Source organism: Melozone crissalis, unplaced genomic scaffold (genome assembly GCF_028551555.1).
Source record: "Melozone crissalis strain CALT ecotype California unplaced genomic scaffold, PUWL_Pcris_2 ptg000042l_1, whole genome shotgun sequence".
NCBI classification, from domain to species: Eukaryota; Metazoa; Chordata; class Aves; order Passeriformes; family Passerellidae; genus Melozone; species Melozone crissalis.
Window position 1 is genome coordinate 56,181,709 of NW_026535820.1, and position 19,891 is coordinate 56,201,599.

The window sequence follows — 19,891 nt, forward strand, 5'->3', positions numbered from 1 at the left end:
GAGGCGCCCCTCCCTCCCCGCGACGAGGGCGAGTTAGAGATGCTATTTGCAACAGGCTGCTGCTGCCGCGGTAGCGCGTCCCCGGGAGAGGAGCCGGAGCGACACGTGATGTGTCTCCTTATCAGGGTGCGCGGGGCAGCGCGGGGGCGGGCAGGGGGCGGGGGCGCCCGCGGAGCGCGGCGCGGCGGGGTCCCTAACCGTGCCCATCTCTCCCCTCCAGGGAGGCGCGGAGGACGGGAAGTTAGCGCGGAGTTGATGAACTTTGCACATCCACAGAAACGCCATTTTGATTCCTTTTTCCGGAACAAGTTTGCGGCTCCCTCCCGTGCGCGCTCCCCCCGGCGCGCCCCCGCGCCCCCCCGGCGGCCCATCCTCCCGGCATGTCGCGGCGCAAGCAGCCCAGCCCCAGCAAAGTCCGGCGTAAGTACCGCGGGGCTGCCCGGCCGCGGAGCTCCCTCACAAAGGGCAGGAGCGTGCCTTAACTCTGGAGGGATATCTATTTCTTTTTTTTTTTCCTTCTTCTTTTCTTTTTCTTAAGGGAGGGCAGGGAGAAAGATGAGGAAAAATAAACTTCTGGGAGGGGGCAGGCGCGGCCGTGAGGACGTTGCAGCGTGTCGGCTGGTCGTGCGACTTATTTAAAAGAATGAAATGCTTCTTAGAGGAGGGGAAAAAAGTTTCCTTTAAAAAAAAAAAAAGGAGGAAAAAAGTTTGGCTGGCAGCGGTGGAGATGATGATGAGTTCGTGCAGCCTCCCTCTTCCCTTCCCCCGCTCCTCCCTCTCCTCTCCTCCCTCCGCGGCTCCTGTTTTTTTTTTTTTTTTTTTTTTTTTCCCCTGTTGCAGACTTTCTACCAACCAGCGGCACCAGCCGCGGCGTTTTGCCTTCAGGACCTGATGCTCATCCATATTAAACCGTCTGAGCTCAGGAATCCGGCCAGATCATCCCCCCCCTCCTGCTGCAAAGTTTATTTTTAACCAGCCACCGCCACAATTTGGATGGGGCTGCGAGGAAGCAACATCTTCTAGCCCGGCTCGCCCCCGTCTCCCGAGCTTGCCTTTTAACTTTTCCTTCAGGGTTATTTTCCTGCCGGCGGTGGCGGCGGTCCCGCGGCGGCCCCTGCCCGCAGTTCCCGGCTGGGAGGGCCGCGCCGGAGCTGGGAAGTTGGGATGAAGGCGCCCCTTCTCCGCAGGTAGAGCCGGCTTGCGCCGCGCATCTCTCCGCTCACTTTCCGCTCCCCCGGCAGGGCCGGACGGCCGCGCCTGCCTTTCCTCGGCACCCTGGTACTTCTCCTCTCTCTTCTGTGCCCCTCTTCCTTACTTTATTTGATTTTTTTCGCCTTTCCTCCACTTTCTCCACCCGCCGCCCCCCCCCCCCCCCCCCCTCCGTCTTCCTCCCCCCCGTCCCGGTAGGGACGTGCGTGTCCTTTCCCCTCCCGGCCTGCGCGGCGGGGGCGCGGGGGAGCCGTGCCCGGGGAGGGCGGGGGGCGCTGCCCCCCGTGGGTCCCCCCCGTCCCGCTGCCTTTGTGCGGTGCCAGGAACACATCCCTGCGCGGCGGGGCCAGGGACGCCTGGGCGGCGTCACCACTACAGGAAGGAGCCGGGCAGCATCCGAAGCTGAGCAGGGGTGTCCGGGCCCTCGCCCCCTTCAGCCCCATCTTGGCGGGGGGGGGGAGGAGCGGCGAGGCAGAGGTGACCCCCCTCCCGCCCTGGCGGTGTTTGAGGTGAAAACAAAAGTTTGGGGCGGCGCGGCTGGCGCCCCCCCGGCGCGGTGCCCGGTGCGGATGGGAGCCGGCCGAGCCCCGTCTCTGGGCGACTGCGCTCCCTCCCCATCGCCGTTGCTACGGGCCGGACACCCCCGGCGGCGCCGCGGGGGCCGCGCTGAGGATGCGAGGCAGCTCCTCCTGCCCAGCTCGTAGCACACGGGCTCGGCATCCCCCCCGCCCCATCCGCCCGGGGTGAGGGGACGCGGGGGTCGCGGGCCGGGCCGGGAGCGGGGCGCGCCGAGATGCTGCAACTTTTTTTTTTTTCAGCAGAGGAGGGAGGGCGGTGGATTGAACTTTGTCATGTCGCAGATAAGTTTCCTTTGGCTTCTTCTCCCGGCACTTCTCCCCCGCCTCCCTCCGCACGCACGTTTGGGTTTTTTATTTTTTTATTCTTTCGTTTTTTAATAGTTTTCCCCGTTTCACTTCTCGGCTGTGATATCTTCTCCTCCTCGGCATCCTCGCGGGGTTGCGCAGGAGGAGGAGAGCGCTTCTCCTGGCTCAGCACATTTCCCTGCCCGGGCCGCTGTGCTCGGCTGCGCACCCCGCGGAGGCCCGGGCGCCTCCGTGCCCGCCGCCCTCCCACGGCCGCGCCGCGGGCTCCGGCCCGCAGCTGATGCTCTGGTCCTGCTCGCCGAGGGCCAGCATCCTGCCCGGGAGCCACCGGGCTGATGGCTGCGGGGAAGGCGGGGGGCATACCAACCATTCAGTTTTCATCCCAGCTCCCTCTTTCGCCTGTTTTCTCTTGGAGATAAGATCAAGTGTATTTACTTATTTGAGAAAGTAAACATCTAGTTCAGTGTGATTTGGGGGCAGTGGTCTAAGAGAGACAGCCAATGCAGTGGATGTTTCCTACCATTCCAACATCCAGCCCCATGGCTTGGAAAAGAAATTGCTTATTAACAACAGGAGCAGTTGCTAAATAACGCCGTGTTGTCACCCCTACAGCGCACATACATAACAGTAGACAGCTGTTATGATGGCTGAAGTTTTTTTCGTTGAGGTCGGTCGTTTTGACACCAGCACTGAGTTTTGTTACCGCAGTTCCTGTTTTCCACAGGGTCAGCGTGCGTGAAAGGGATGCAGTGACTCAGGGTCAGGCCAGCCATATTTGTTTTAGGTTTTAATTTTCTCTTTGAAGACTTAAGGGTATATAGTCTTTTCTTGGTGGGCCTGCATAATGCCGATTAGCCTTAACCGGAGTTGGGTACATCCAGGAAAGAATAGGCCCTTTTGTTTGTTAGAATCCCGGGAACAGCATGAATCCATCATCCAATCAATCAGAGTACCAGGGCTCTGCCTCACCTGCCGGCAGGGACGCATCCCAGGCTCTCATGCTGCAGGGCAGCTGTTCCCGACCGAGGGTGGCCTCCTTTGCTCCCTCACCTTCCTCCTCCTGGCATCCGTATTTGGAACTGAATTCGTATGGTGTACTTGGAAAAATATCATCCTTTAAGTGCAATCAAGTAAACTTTTATTCTCCTTTCATTTCACAGACAGCTTCTAGTTGTCAAATTTTTATTTGCTCATCAGAATTGACTATTTATGTAGCCACTCTTACACATTTCTTTTGAGAACTAACAATGCTAAAGAAGATAGATATAGATATATATATATATATATATATATATTTGGCTTATATGGCAGAGTGTTGACTGTTTTTCTGGGGTTTGGGGGTTTTTTTTCTTGTTTGTTTTTTTTTTTTTTCCCATCTGGACCTGGGTGTTTGAAGCTTCACTTGAAGATTTCAGTGTAATGAAGCATCTTATTCTGACTTAGCTCACCCAGGTTGTGATGCCACTCTTAACTCTTTACAGTATTCAGTGACCCTCTGACAAAATGGCTTTTCACTTTGATTGAGGATTGGGAAGTAACTTCAGCTTTCAAAATTGGGAAAGCTGAATCTCTTCATTACCTGCCAGTAGTATGTGTGATCTCTTTTGGTACCAAAGATAAGTGCAGTGTTTCCCAAAGTATACAAACACTGACCTGTGTAGTGCTTTTCTCACTCCTTAAGGATATTATCACTTTGCCTGTGCTGAAGTAACACTGCAGTCATAACAGTAGCTTGACTTTAGTCTGTGAAACTCTTCTTAAACATAAATAGTTTGAATTGCTCTCAGTTGGATAGGATTTCTCATTTAAATAAAAACTGGTGATGCACTTACAGTGTATAGATTAAAAACATATAGATAAATCCCTTTGGTTATATTCATTATCCCTTGTAAAAGTAGGTGGTGCTTAGAAGGTCATAGGATAAGTGTTGCTAAGCAGCTAAACAGAAGGATGCTAAAATTAACCTGAGTGTTTTTGAAAAGGATTCACTTTTTAAGTTGCAATAATTTTTTAATTTACTTAAAGTACACCTTTTGCTAGTAAGACATAAAAAAAAAATATATATGTAGATGCATAAGTAAAGCTTTCCAGGGGACTGTGTCAAATGTTCAAATTACCTACGTACAGGAGTAATTCTACCCTCCCCCAGTACACTGAAATTTTACTAACATCAGGCCCTTGATCTGTGCCCTTTGCAAATGTCCCTCCAGAGTTATCTGTTGCTCCAGGAGCATCTGATGTATGTTGGATAGCAGCCTGTAGGGACAGTCTTGGGAAAAAAGAAACTGCAGAAGTTCCCCGGGAACGGGCAGAAAACAAGTAAATCCTGTTAGTCTGAAATCTATGCATGTGTGGAAAAAAGCCCCTTTTAACTTTTTGATGAATGATGCCTAAGTTTGGAAATCTCTGTTTTAGGTGTACACTCTTAAAACATGTGAAATCATGTCTTCCTCTTTCAGCACGATAAAGTTGTTTTGAAATGAGTGTATTATTGGACTGTGTTACTAGACCAGTTTGCCACTGCTGCCTTGTTGATGTGGTAGCTTCTTGCTTGGGAGATAATTGTTTGTAGAGGAGGATGGTAGTGCTGCTTTCTCTTCTCCTGAAGGTAGTGAGAATACTTCTTGCTCTCTGTCTTCTGCCTTCTTTCTGAGTTCAAGCAAGATGGACAGTGATAGGGTTACAGCTTTAAAATATGCCTTTTCAACAGCATTCTACAACTTGGAAAGGGGCCAGAAACTGCTTCGTGTTCTTTTGAGAGCAGCTTTATCATGGATGGAGTGCTCAGGTACCCTGCAGCTTTGCTGGAAAGTCTTTTATGGAACAGATGTAAACTTTGAGGGTGAGAAGGAATTGCCTTCTGAGAGAATGCAACAGCTTTTTTTTCTTGCTTTGGGGTGGGAGATTTGACTTGACTAGATGTTGCTCAGCAGTTAAAGCAGATTTTCTTTGGGGAGGCATATGAGGAATCCTTTCTCTGTGTGCATTGTTTTATTTTGTTTGCTTGTTTGTTGCTTTCCTTTTTAATGTCCTACATAAACCAGCACCTGTGGGAGCTGTGGTTTCCCCCTCTCCCCCACGCACATTTAGAAGAATCTTTACAGGCAGTGATTTCAAAGGCAGGACTTGGGTATTTCTGGGAATGTCACTCTGGTGATACACTGAAAAGTCAAGGTATTTGTGTGGAGCCAGGATGGGCTTGAAACTGGCAGAGCTTTGCCAGGCCGGGTTTGGTTATCAGCGTTTGATTACAAATGAACATAGGTGAGGTTGGCTGAGGTGGGAAGTGCTGGCTCTGTTCTGGGGTACTTCTGAACAGGAATTTCAGGAGCATTGACTCTTTGTTCTTCTTTGGTGCAAGAAATCTGATGATGGCTTATCTTTGATGTCTGCCAGTGATGTTTTTCCCACCCGAAGGTGTTCCCTCCACCTCACCCTGTACCGCTCTGTTTTGAATAGCAACATTTGAGGGCCAGTGACTTAAAAAAGTACAAACTTCTGAGCCAGCAGTACCACAGCATCTCACGCTCCTTCCTGCAGCATTTTACTTGGAGCAGGGTGACAGGACTTATTTGGAGCTTGTGCTAATGCTTTATTATGAAATGTTGAAAGTAGAAATAATTGCCAGCTGGGGCATATGCTCTGGGCTCCTGTTGGGCGGCTCGTTCATGTTGTGGTGGAAAAGGGTCAGAACAAGGAATAGGGCCTGGACAAGAGGGAGAAGAGTCAGTGGGATACTTGGCTTGTGGCTGTGCTGGTATGAAACCTGTTAGAGCAGCCTCCTCTCTGCAGGCAGAGAGGAATCGCCCTGATGTCACTGAGCAACGCCTGGACCTGTGCTTCCTTTAGAAACAACACAGGCCTTCAAGTGTATCCTGCTCTTTTTTTTTTTTTTTTTTTTTCCTTAATAATAACATTTCAGCCTTCAGGTTGGCCAGCATAGCAATCAATAAGGTGGTTGCCTTTGACTAGGTGCTTTACAAAAATACATAGTTGATGGGTGGTGACTGTTTATTCAGAATGATTCAACTAAGTAAGGCTAAGGGAATCTGAATACCTCTTTAAAGATGTAGAGAGAGGCAGCTGTTTCAACAGCAGGATTCATCTGCGGAGTCCCAGCCATCCACAGAGGTGTTACAGCAAGGGAAAAGAAAAACTGTCAAAATCCCCCAGGGCATTGTTAGGCTTCTGAGCTAAAACAGGTATTCCAAGGACCATTAGAGAGGGAGGCCTTTCAGGCCTTGATGACCTCTCCTGTCTCCTTTGCAGTTTTCCTGTAGAAGCATGTGGAATGCAACTTTCAAATTCGTTTTCCTGCATCTAACCTTCCTGAATAAAAATGTTTTTTGTTTTATCTTATGTACTTATATAATCTCAGGATTTTGAGAGATCCTTTTCCTTTTGGAGAAGGCATCCCTACATCCTGCTGTCTGAAATTTCTGTGAAGATCCATTTGCACAAGGGATGTTATTTGTGTAATGCTCTGAAAAAGTGTGGGAAAGGTGCTTGCATGCAATGGCCAAGCGACTTCCCAGTGTCAGCTTTGAAAAATGAAATTTATACTTTCAAGTCACTCTGGATAAAAAATGTGTTAAGCTTCTTGGAAATTTTCTGTGCTGATGTGCCTAAGTGACTTGTTAATTTGGTTCTAAAAGAGAAAGATATTTTGTGATTAATAGTGGAATTTCCAGCCTCTCATACATGTAGAACTTCTCCACTTAGCATCTCCTGGTAGATACTTTACAGGTGTTAGCGTGTGCTTTCCTGAAACAGCACAAATGTACCCGTAGGTGTTTTAGGAATGGGGGCTTGCATCATCTGTCTTTGAAAATGGAGGACAGTCAGCAGTTGACAAACTTTTTTAAGTTAAGTTAGGTATGTGCTTCCTATCTGAGGATGAGAGAAACAAAATGTTCATGCTGAAGTGTAGCTGGCCTTTCCTTTTATTGTGTATGATTAGCTGGCTTTAACTGGAGCCCTTGTTAGTCCTGTTTCATACAGCAGGTGATGTCAGTGTTCAGGTGTATCAGTAGCTGGGAGTGCTTTGTTCAGAGCTCTTGCATCACAGCAATAAATTCCACTGCTGTGTTCAGGCTGGACTCCTTCACACTGGTAACATCAGGGCTTGAACAAGAGAGAGCTGCTTTGGATTTTGCACCAATATGCAGCACTACTTCCTCGTTAATTTGGACCTCTCACAGTTTTGGGTAGGGGAAGGACCCTAGTTTAAGTTCCTCTTTTTGTTACACAAACTGTATTTTCTTTATTAAATTAAGTTCATCACATCTTACTGCTCTTTGTGTTTTGAGAACATGAGAAGCAACCAGGTCATGAATACCTGTGCACTGTTCCTCACCCAAGTGTGCATTTTTTTTCTTATGTTGATGCAGTTGCCACTGTATTGCAGAAACACGCAAGGTGTCTGTGGTGTCTTGTGCATGTGCTTACCTGCTTCATCCCTCCTTCTTCCCAAAAGCATTAAGGTGTCCTGAAATGGTCTCCAGCTGGATAACTTGCAGCACAGCTGACATACTTAGCTGTGTGTACATCCTTATGCTTTTGGGTGGGAGGGAGGAGGGCTGCAGAAGGAGGTTTGCTTTCTAAGCAAGACACTGAGGGTTCAGGAAGTGGAAGCACGCACCAGAGAAGCCAGCTGTAGAAGAGCTGTAGCTGGATTAGTGAGGGATTCCATTTGTGAGGTTTGACTGTATTTTCCAGGGGAAGAACTGTGAGTGCAGTGACAAGTGCTTCTCTACAGAGATGTAACTTACATCTTGTATTTAGCTGTTGAGTATATTTCTTTTGGTCTGTTCTTCCAACCACTCCATCATTTGTTTTTCTACCTTATCAGATGGCCCAGCCAGGTGTTGCTAAGTACATCCTACTGTATTTCCAAGTAAGTTTCAAGACTGTAGGCATTGGCAACTTCTGGAAGAAGTCTTGGAGCAACGTCTCAGCCTTTACAGTACATAGCTGTCTTTTCTGCTTGGTAAGATCTCCTGTCACTCTCTGGACTGTCAGGAGCCTGACTGTCCATGCTGTAAAAGTGTAAAGAGAGCTGTATCACAGTGCCCCTGTTTCCCTGCTGTAAACTTGCTTTATTGTTGGAAACTGGTTTTGTTCAAAAAGTGAGGATTTTTTTTTCATATCAGTGTTGCCTGCAGTTTGTGGGAGAAGTATTCTCCATCCTCTGTCTCCATTCCTCCTTTTTGCAAAATGGCAGTGGTTTTTTGCAGAGTGCAGTGAATCCTGTGTGCAGCCAAAGCAGGGGGTGAATTTCTAGGGGTGAGGGAAACAATCCACACCTCAGAGTGGATGCTGGTTACCTTGAGAGGAAGCCATGCTGATTATAAACTCTGCAGGAAGGATCTGGTGGATTCTGTAAACTCTGTGGCCTCAGTAACTGCAGTTTCAAGCAGTTCTCAATCTCTACTTGCAAAGCTTTTGGAACTTGTAAGCTCTTTAAATCTAGTGACTGAGGATTTTCCATGTTTCCCTTGAGGGAAAAAAAAAAGTTAGAAATAAATAGTAAGGTTACTCATTTTAAATGCTCAAAGGGCAACAAATGAAAGTTGAGGTGTTCACAGAACAAGTAAGTAGATAAGGTGAACACTGATCATGCCCCGTTACAGTTGCTGTTCCCTGTTTAAAAAATCAATAGATTAGTAAATAGCAGGTAGAAGTGGAAAACGTGTCTTCATTTGAATCAACAGCAAAATTCTTTCAGGCTTCTCTGGACTAAGATTTTATTTGGGGTATGTACAGCTGAAAGCTCTTGAGAATTCATAGCATGAAAAATGCCAGGAAACTTTAAAAAACTGAAATACTAATAGCGTCTTTGTATTTTTTTGGTGTTTGAAATTCCTACAGGTGTAGTTACAAAGTCAGTGCATCTGTTTTAGGAGCTTGTTTGATAAACAGCAAATGGAATTTGCAGTATAATAGTCTATTTTGACTAAATTCTTCCATCCAGGTTTTGGGCATCATTGCAGCTCTGGCCACTGCTGTGTCCTTTTTTTAAATCCTAGAGGTTGTGCTTTTACTTTCTTGAGCGTATTCAGTCTGGTGAGTAGGACTTGTCCTTCCCAGGCTGTCCTTCCCTGCAGGAAAAGGGGAATGCAGAGAATTCTCCCTGAGGATGGATTTGGGACAGAGATGGCCCCTGTGTGTTTGGGGCCAGAGTTTGTATTTGCACCATTGCGTAACTGAGTCTCCATAGAAAGAGATGTGGGTTAGTGGCATTGCAACGCCGCATAGGCCACAGGCTTGCACGTGGCCGTGGTCTGCCCCAGCCGACGTGCGCTAGCACTGCGTTGTGGATGTGCTGATGCCTCCCTGGGGTTGTCCTGGAGATTCAGGACAGAAGGATCTGCTGTTGCCTGACTCTGGACCTCGTGCATTGGCAGCCTCTCCTGCGCTTGCACGGCCTGAATCGACTGACTTGCAGTAAATGTTTCCGTTTGTGTGCTCGCTGTCTTTTCAAAATGATTGCTAAAAAGTATTTGGGCCAAAAATAATCTGCACTGGACAAGAAGATGCCAGCAGCATGTGCAAATTGCATGCTGGAGTTACTGTCCCAGCTACTAATTCAAACAGAGCTGCACAGATGTGGATTAGGAAAGTCCAGACTGCTGATTTTAAAATTTCCAGTATTTCTGGTAATGGATGTTTATGTGAGCTGCCTAGTCCAAAGACCCAGGAAATGAACTGGTGGTGGTCTTTGTTTAATTCCTGGTATACAGATGCCAAGTGTTATGCTTTGATTTCCTACTCTGTAAACTCTTCGGGGCAGGGATCAGCATTCAATTACTGAGTTTTGAAAAGCCACCTAACACACTGTGGAACCGACCTGCACAGCACTACCTCAGTATAAATGTTTAATTATAACTATCTTCTTACCCCATAGTGGAGCCTTTCCAGATACCAAGGTAGAGGCATGCTGGGAACCTGCACTGCTCCTGCTGAGGTGTCTCCTTATAAATAGACAGCTTTGGTTGCAAAGCAGCATTTGGGCAGCTCTCATAAATGCCTGCTTTGCATGTGAGGGGCAGATTATTTATTGATTTCTTTTCTAGGTGGTAGAGGTGCAAGTATATAGACGTGTTGAGGAGTCTGCCTCTGGTTGTTTGGTTCAGAAGCAAATACGTTCCTAGCTTTAATATGTGTTCTAAACCACCAGTCAAATCACATCCTTCTCTCTCCTTTTTGCTTTAGGTCTGTACATAAAAGGGACAAATATCAGGGTTCTGAAATTAGGAAATTAGAAGGAGAAACTGGGAATAGAAAGATGTCACCCCCTCAGTATGTCACCTTCCCAAGACTGAAATGAAGAGCAGTTGCTGGCTCTTACCATTCACAAAGTAATTTAATTTTGTTGCCTTGAATGACTTCTGTTGTAGTTTTAAACTGAATTCTTAAATCATCCCAAAAGTGATGTATGTATCATTCATTATGCTTATACAGCATAAGAGCATATGGAGTAATGGAAACATCTATAAATTAGACCTCCAGAGAAGACTCCCATTTTAATCAGGTTACTTACTTGGATTAATCCAACCCAAATTTAAAACACATGGGCTCATGCACTAAACTAGTTGCACTTTCAGCACTCCAGGGGTCTGTCTGGGAGTTTATCGGTGCGTTGCTGTAGTCTGTTCCAGCCGGCTTTGCAGAAGCAGTTTGGTGTTACTAAGGTTGGAATAAGCTGATGTCAGATTTTTGTCCACAGTGCATAGCAAGTAGAGGTCAAACACTTGTACAGCCGGTGATACTATGACTTGTTAAGAATGTACGCAGCAGGTCGCTTTTCAAAACATCTTTTGAGAAGCAGCCTGCGAGAGCAGTGCCATGTAGGAGAGACACGCATCTTCCTCTGGCATCAGCAAATGGATGCAGCCTATCACATTGGACTGCTGAGCATGTTTAGTCATGTTACTGTAATAAGCTCTGGGAACAGGAATGGGTTCTGCCCTGTTGTGCTTCGGGAAGATTTGAATGAATTTGACTGGTTTGTTCCAGGGAAACTTGTGTTTCTATGTGCTGCTTTTGTGCTCAGTACAGAGAAGTAAGGAATCGAGTTTGTTTTTGTGGCTGAAGGAGTGTTTCTTTGCATTATAGGATTGCTAACATTACCTAAATTCTTGTTCTTTAGAAGAGATAAAACTAAAAGCATGACTCCCAGAATTATCAGTGTTTCTGGTGCTGGTAGTGTACAAATCTGTTTTCTTTTGGGACTCCCCTTTGCCCAGATAAACTCGAGTATTAGGGACCTTTCTTGTGCTTCCAGCCATAGCCCTCAGGCATCTCTGTTTTTCCTGCCCTGGTGAATCATCCTCCACCATACACACATGTAAATTTTAAACATGCCTTGGTGGGGGTTACCATCTTCATCCTTTTTTTTTTTTTTTTTGTCTTATCCTGATAGCTCTCAAGGTATTTTCTGAATTTGCTGTTGGGTTGTGTGTGTGTGTGTGTGTGTGCATATGTCAGCAGCAAGTCTAGATCGAGCCAAGCAGTGATCCTGCAGACACTTTAACACAGATAAAATTCTACTTAAGCAGGTTGTTCCTTTAAAGTCAAAATACTGGCATGGGCAAAAGTTAGGGGAAGTGTTTTGGGATTGGAGCCTGCCTCAAACTTTAAGAAAAAGTATTGGTGACACAAGCCAGAATCTTTAACCCGTGTGAGCCGCATCTCCAAACTCACCTCACCGACTTCTTCAGGAAGCATTGCTCAGCCCAAGGAATTTTCCACAGCTCTTACAGCCTGAGAAGAGCCGGTTTTGAAGAGAAGTGGCCAAAAACGTGGCCGTGAACCCAAACTTCTTCAATACACAGTGTGTGCAAGAGTTAAATGAAAGTACTCCAGCAGCTCATGTGCTCTCTGTGTGCGCATACTTTCCTAATCTTGACATGGGGTCTGAGCTGCAGGCTCTGAGGGTGTATGTGAAGTTGGCTTGGCTGTCACCTTTTCACTGCCCAGATCTGGCTGTGGCTCAGCACAGGGACGCTCCCTGCCGCTGGGATTACTGGCTGCAGAGAGCCTGCTACCCAAAATTCCCTGCATGGGACAGGCTGGGCTGAGAGGTGCCCTGGCACACCTCTCCTGCCCTCGCACTGGGAGCAGCAGAGGGAAGAAAAAGCGCTCCTCTGGCCCCCTCTTCTGCACCTGGAAGATCTCTTGCACCCATCTTGTGCACTTGGGTCGACCTGGCTGAGCTTTCTGCTCCTCTGCTATCATCATTTGGCTGGAGAATTGATGCCTCCATGGATGGGTCTGCTTTAAAAGGGGAACAGCTGTAAAGAGTGGTTTCCATGATGTTGGGCTGCCCCTGCACGTGGGGACAGGAAAGGCAGAGCACGTGTTTTTCTCCTCTAGGTGACAAAGTCCTAAGGGCAACTTGGTCTTTGGCTCTCCGGGAAGAGAAGCTGCAATTCTTTGAATCCACAGCACGCTGTCAAAAATCACTGAGCATTTCTGACCATAGGCTGGAAGTGAAAGCTACCAGTCTTTTTTTCCACTTGAGTTTCTTCGCAGAGGCTGCCAGTGGCCACCTTGCCCCACCCTGCAGACGTGTGGGCGGGAGTGGGGGTAGCCGGCAGGAGGGAACATCACCAAAAAGGCAGAGTGATTTGGCTCCTGGCCACACACAGGAGCAGGAACAGCTGCCTAGATGGCCCCCGGAGCCTCACTGATGTCAGCATAACCAGCGCTCCTTAAAACACAGCACCGTGTGTGGGGGGTGACGGGGAGCAAGGCTGGGAGCAGCTTGAGGGGGTTAAGCAGTACATAAAACCACTTCCACAGTTCTTTTTTTCACCCCTCTCTTCTAAACAGACCTTTACTTTCTATAGGAATGGGAAGTGTTTGGGTGAGTGAGAGTTACGAGAAATTCATAAAACTAAAACAAGTTACCAAAAGCAAAGAGCAGAAGGAATATGCATTGTAAAACTTGCATGTGGCTGCAGTGTGTCTGTTTGCTTGGGTTTTTTCCTTTTAAGAGAAGTGTGGCTAGGAACAGTTTGTCACTGTTGGATAAATCTGTCAGTGCTGTTCCCTCCTTTGTCCCCTATGTTGTCTCTGGGAACCTCTCACACTGTGACAGATGATACTGTCAAAGATCATACTGTGTTTGAGAAGTATCTGGCTTGCCTTGGGATGCTGTATGAAATACGGCAGGATGTGGCATCCTGCAGGGAGCATGTCATGTGCGCTTGCTTGGCCTCCTGCGCGTGCCTGAGCAGAGGAAGGGAATGCACATCAGAAGAGCACAGTTGTTCACAGCTTCCTTCCACTCCCCTTGCTTGTTCCAGAGAGGCAACGCTCCATGAGTGGAGTCAGAGGGGTGTCACCCATGAGGTTTACCAAAGCTGCCTTTCCTGGTGTGCTGATAACCAGGTTCCCTGATGGAGATGCCTCTGCATTGTTAAGGGGGGGAGGGGACTCTCTCATGACTTCCATGATGTGGGATGCACAGTGCAAAATTACCCCTGTCATAGGTACTGAACTGGATGAATGTGAGTTCCTTGCAGGCCAAAGATGCTTTTTCCAGTTTAGTAGCTAACATAGCAGTTTCCAGAAGTCACAAGAGAATCTGACGTGGAAGTGCTGAGGGAAGAGGATACCAGCTTTTCCAGAACTGTGCAGCTCAGTCACAGAACGAGGTTGGACTGGACATGAAACTGGATTCCAGGGTGACGTGGTGATTGCAGCCTCTGCTGGCTTTGCTTCTTCCCACAGCTGGGGAGTTGATTCTCACAGTCGGCCCGTGCCAGTATAGTCCTGTGCTGGCCTTGTGGTGTTATCCCAACACAGAAGTCGTGCTTTGAATGGCTTGCAAAGTGGTAAGCAGCACGTAAATCTAGGCGACAGGGGTGAGCCAGCCTACCCAGGCTTCTTGCAAAGCTGAATTTGCAAAATGCTGTCTCCATCAAGGGCGATGTAATAATAAGTTGCAGAGATTCCGTCTCGAAAAACAAACAGTGAAACACAGGCATTGAGGGAGGAGGGTGTTGTGTTCTTTTATAAGGCTCTTGCTTTTTGTTAACTCAGGTTAACTTTATCAGCTGGATTAACTTTTCAGTATCATTCCAGAATTATTGTAGTAATTAGGAAAAATGACATAGGGTCATGGCCTCATACATGGCCAAGTAAGCATCTAGTCACATTCTTTTCAACTGGGACAGTGGCATGAAGAATTTCTTTACTGAAGGTCACACAGGGAGACAGTAAGAGATGCAGAAAAAGAGCCCAAATGCTGTTAATCCTGTCGTGTGTCTCCACCATTAGATCATGCTTCCTGTCTAGGCAGATGAACCCACATAAAAACCTCGGTTCACAAACAGATGACATTCAAGTACTACCAGCATTTTAAAATATGGCTAGGACTAATATATTTGCTCTGACTTTCATCTTGAGTGCCTAGTGGAACACCTGTAAGTATTTACATTTTAACATGAGCTTTTGTGCTTGTGAAAGCAGACAGTTTGACAGCAATGACCTCTCACACAAAAGCCTGAATAAGTGATGAACTTCCAACAAATCCATGACTTGAACTCTGCTGGATGCATATTGAAGGCGACAAGTTAATATGGCCTGTGGCAGTACCAGCAAGAGGCCTGGCTCTGTGCTGGGCTCTTCTGGAGGAGGTGGTCCACAAATGAGCTGCTAACGACTCTCCCTATCCAAAGGCCTGGAACTAAGCATGCCCGTGTTCACTGCCTGGGCGAGAACCTCAGGCAGATGTTTGATGCAGAAAAAATTTAATTTTTTTCCAAAGTTTTCTTGTCCTGTTGGTCTGGCCCTGGATGAAGGACTTGGACTTACGTTGCAGAGGAGGCAGAAGGGTGGATGTGTCTCCTCCCAAGTAGAGCACTTCAGAGTTTGCTGTGTTTGAATTGAATGGAGTGGTAGGTAGTTAAGGCTTCAATTATGGGCATCCCTGGAGTTGTACGTGTCTCTGCTGCAAGCCCAGTAACCACTGGCCGTCAGACAGGGATGACAGCCCTGGTACAGTAACCTCTGAAATCACCCTGACCTGAATCACGTTGAGGCTGTGGCTCTGGTGACATTTCCTCAGGACTGCCCTGTCCTGGAATGAGCAGTTCCTGGTACCTGCTTCTCCAGTGGAGCTTGGATTCAGAGCAGGGAATGCTTCCTCAAGCTGACAGAAATGCCTCTGGATCTGTTGCAGGAAGTACTTTAGTTCTGTGCTAAATTCTGTGGAGTAGGTCATGCTGTGTTTTTTGGTTTTTTTGCCTGCAAAACTGAAAACTAGTGGGAATCCTGATTGTGTCTTAGTACCAAGTCAGACCCAAAGCTTACCATGCCCAAGATGCTGGTCAATGTGCATTTATCAAAAGAGAGTATGGCAAGAGGGCACCTATTAGTGATGCTTTCCTAATGTAGCCTACCAGCAACATGCTTCTGGAATCCCTTGAGCCAAGGAGTATTTGTGTAGTTAGAGTGTTTAGTTTCAAGGATCCTTTTTTTTGTGAGCTTGTCCAGTGGCTTTTTGACCCTGTACTGACTCTTGGTATGTTGTGATGGTGAGTTTTGCTGTTTAACTGCAGGCTCTGTTGGTGAGGAGCTGAAAAATTGATTTTCTGAATCTCTCATTTTATGCTTTCACTTAATACCATTTGAGACTTGTACTAAGGGGAGTAGCAGGTATTCATTTGCTACTAACTGTCTCCACACCTTTCAGGATTTTCTGGACCTCTGCTGTATCACCTCCGTGGCTTTCCTCCCAGATTGGAGTCCTAATCTGAGTATCCATTATTATGCAGAAATTGTTTCATACTTCTGATTACAACATTCATCAATGCTTTTAAAATCTTTGGTTTGCCTTGTTAACATCTATCACAGGCACATGCCAAAAATACTTTATTTGCCTAGATATTTATTGCTGTAAGACATACTTGGACAGACTTTAAAGATTTCCAGGTGCTGCCATGATTCTGCAGCAGCTTTTTTGTGAAACTTTCTCCATGTTGGCAAGTCACAGTCAGAAGATGATGATTGGTGAGGTTGTTTGTAGGTCTGGCTCAGTTACTTCCATCCTGATTGCTTGAGAACTGCCTGTTTAAATGGTGCTTTTCTTGCTGTTTTCCTTCCCAGATATACTGCTGGTTTCCATGAGCAATGTCCCCGTATCCCCCCACTTAATATGCCCCCCTGCTTCCTCCCTACAAATGGCAGCCTGAAGCATGCCCTGTGTATCTAAAACCTTGGTGAATACAACTTACCAGAGACAAGGGACATTTGTCCTTGCTCGCTCTGGGTGTTTCTTTAGGTTCCACTTAAATGGAGAGATATTACCCACATAAAAGTTTGTCCATTTCCTATGCTTGCCTGATGATTTGGGATGATGACTAGGACTCATCCATCAGTTTATTCTTGGCCGGTATCAGAGGAATTGTTTTGAGCTGACTGAAGTAAAATTAGCAATTCTGAAGTAACATTCCGCAATTCTACTGTTTCTGCATCCCCTTTTTTATATTTGCTAGTTGTGAAGCCACTTGTCCACCTGTAGGACCAAGTGGTCTATGTTGGTGGACTTTGAGATTTTATTTTTTGCAAAGGAAACAATTTTGCTTCAGTGCTAGGCATAGTGCTAGTATTTACTTAGTTAGATTGCTTTACAAATCAGTGCTTACAAGGCTGCCGAAATGCAGCCGCTTGTGGAGAGTGAGGAAGGAGAGGTTTGGATCAGGTCATGCTAACCCCTTTCTTCCTCTGTGTGCTGCACATTCTTCACTGCTGACATGGCCTAAAAAGGAACCTTGCCTTTTAAAGCTCTACCTTAACCTGCCCACCAAACGATGTGTACTGCTTGATTTGTGTTTAGCTGTTGAAAACTTTATTCCAAGGTGCCTGAATTGGGAACTTAGTTGCAAGGGTGACGCCAGTGATTTGAAACCTTCTGGGAGGGAAAGCCTTCCACAGTGGGAACTCAGTTTTATCTGGGTTACTTACTCCATGTACTAAGCCTGATGAAATGTAGTGGTCTTAGGAGAAACAAGCCCTGTTCATCAGGTAGTTCTGATTTATGATGAAAATCTTTGAAGGTTGCTGTGTGTAAAACCATTCTAAATAAGCTGTTCAACACTTAATACTGAGCTCTGTAGGCTTTGTGAATTATATAGTATTTGAAAGTAGCAAGCATATGTGTTTGGAGAAAGGGGGCAGGGGCTATTCTTTTAAACTATGAAGTTGTGGTTGTAGGTCTGATTGTTGAATTCAAAGCTCCTCTTGTATTGTTCTGCTGCTGTTCTATGCATTTAGTGGCTTAAATTTAAATTTCATATCATAAAGATCACTTGAGGAGCAAGGAATGAAGCCCTAGCATGGTACATGCTTTGCAGGTGTCTCTCTGCTCTTGGGTGTTAGATCAGGAAAACCTAAAAATAAACATAAAATAAAGTCATTGTGTATGTGTAAGCAGGAGGGCATGTTTATGTTCCTTTAATTAGAAGTGTTTTCTTGACTGCTTGTTTTCTTGGGGTATGTATTCAAAATAATAAATATTTTAAATACCTTAAAGGTATGCCCTAAAGTGCTAGGCCAGAAAGCTGATAGGAACTTTTTGTATTTGTCCCTCTGTCTTTTCAAAGTTCAGTTTTGGCTCAGTCTGTTCTCTTAGCAGACTTACTGTGCAGGTGATGTAGTTGTGCTGGAAGAAGGAGGTGGGAGAAGAACAGAGGATGACAGGACTTCTGATTGCAGTGCAGGTAGAACAGATTTTAAAAGCCCAGGCAACCATTATTAAAAAGACCATTGCTCAAACCATCAGAACCATCATGTCTTCCTTGTGAAGCAAGGGCCAGGATGAAGAGTGGAAGAATCAAGTGGAATGCCTTTTTGCCAGTTTATCTTTGCAAGGTCCTTGAATCAAACCTGGATGCAAGAAGATGCATTGCCTGGTAGGATGGATCCTTGATCCTGGAATCAGTGCTGCTAGGTTAATGAATTCCTGCAGACAGAGCCTAATTCAAGTTTGCTCCATGGGTGGGGGGTGATGAGCAATGTCTGTTGTATCTGTCCTTGCCTATAGGAGCTACATCTGCTGTGTATGTTGGGCTTAGCATCTTTGTCTCAGAGCTGTGGTGTTGAAAAACCAGCACAACCATTTTGCACTTTTTAAAAGATGCTTCATTTTTAACATGTAGGTTCTTAGCTGCCCTCAGCCTACTTGAAGGTGAGAATGAGCATCCCCTCCATGGCTGCTGTCAGTTCATGGGTGTCTCTGCTGTGATTCCAGTAACTGTAAGAGTGGCAGGCTTATGGTAATAGAACCACTTTCCCCCTCCCCTTTTCCTTTTCCCACTTGCCTCTGTCTTTCAGGTACATTGTGGTGTTTGCCTTTAAAGGCTGTGTTTAACACCACTTGTATTCAAGCATCTTCCCTCCACCACTTCAAGGCAAGTATTCTTCCAGGTATGTGACTGCAAACAATGCAAAGGGAAACATCTCAATGGAGATCTGTTCTTGATGTTTTTTATCTCTTTGAAGATGCATTTTTTAAGAGTCTTTTGATATTTAGGTATTTCCTCACAGCTTTCCCTTTTCTGGTGTCTTTGCCTTGGTAATTAAAAAAATTCATAATGACATTGAATTAGTGACTTCAGAATGGATTCCCTGGCAACTTAAATGGGCATTTGGCATCATAGGATGAAGAAGTGGTAAAACCAGCTTGAAGAGGTTTGGTTGTTTGGGTTTTTTTGTAATTTGTTTACCCCCTCACCTCTAGCAGTTCACTCCTGCTGTTGTAATCTTCTGAGATGCTGATATAAGTGTTTGTGGGGTTTCACTGGAAGCCTTATCTCTAAAATGTTCTGAGTAGCCAATCCTCTTTAATTTTTTGTGTCTTTGAACAATCCTACCTCGCCAACTTTTGTTTTGATCAATAGAGGGGAGGCAATCATAGGCTTTCCCTGGTATGGAAATGAGCAGCTGAAGGAAGGGAAGAGCTTCTGGAGAGATGCTGACCCTCAGTGCAAGCAGCACAAAACTATGTGCTGTTTTTATCAAGAGGCTTGAGAGTTTTGGCTGCAGAGATAGCCTCATCTTCCCACCTTATCAAACACTCCTTGTTTTTTCTCTTGATGCAAATCTTGTTACTGCATTAGCTGTGTAAAAAATTCTGTAAATCAGGTCTCTTTTAGCTGTTCTTTCTGTTTCCAAATTAATTTCTATCTTGAGAGAGTATCTTTCTTAATCATGCTTGATATTGTGTAAGGAAATCATGTTTCATCATGTAAGATTGTGGTCCAGGTTTTGTTCTGACTGGACTGGTACAAATCTGGTGCAGCTTTGCCAGTGTTGGTGTCTCTTTTGTGAAAGAAGTCAGTTTGAGCAGCCGGGGGCAGAGTATCAATCACAGCCCAGAAACACCAGCTTAAGGAAAATAAGAGTGAAGACTGATGTAGGTTTTGTTGGAATGCCCAGGCTTCTATTATAAGATGTGAAACTAAACATATGCTAAAAGCCAAGTAAGTACAAAGACTGCGACACCACATTTCCAAGAAAATTGTCTTGTTGCAGAGGAACATGGACTGTGAAAGGGCCTTATGGCATCTGCACATTTAACGCAGCCTCTATCAGTACTATCTTCGGTTACAATAGTCCCACTTGCTTTTAGATTTCTGCAGGTTTTATTTTTTTTTTGTAACTGTTTGGGGGAGTAGCATATAAAACAGGGCAGCATGTAGAAATCTAAAACTCCAGCCAAAAGACACCACCTTTTTGTGTCTATGTGTTGCAGCTGCCTATCTCTTGGCAGCAGGCAGCCTGTGTAG

At 46.0% G+C, this 19,891-nt stretch overlaps 1 protein-coding gene across 1 annotated transcript in view; it reads left to right on the forward strand.

Moving 5' to 3' along the window:
• Positions 1-347: 347 nt before the first annotated feature.
• Positions 348-19,891, forward strand: part of RREB1 (ras responsive element binding protein 1) — a 119,826-nt gene continuing 100,282 nt past the window's right edge. Inside the window, exon 1 of the mRNA XM_054285024.1 lies at positions 348-420. Coding sequence (XP_054140999.1) covers positions 381-420 — 40 coding nt within the window. The 5' untranslated portion in view covers positions 348-380. The remainder of the gene's footprint in view (positions 421-19,891) is intronic.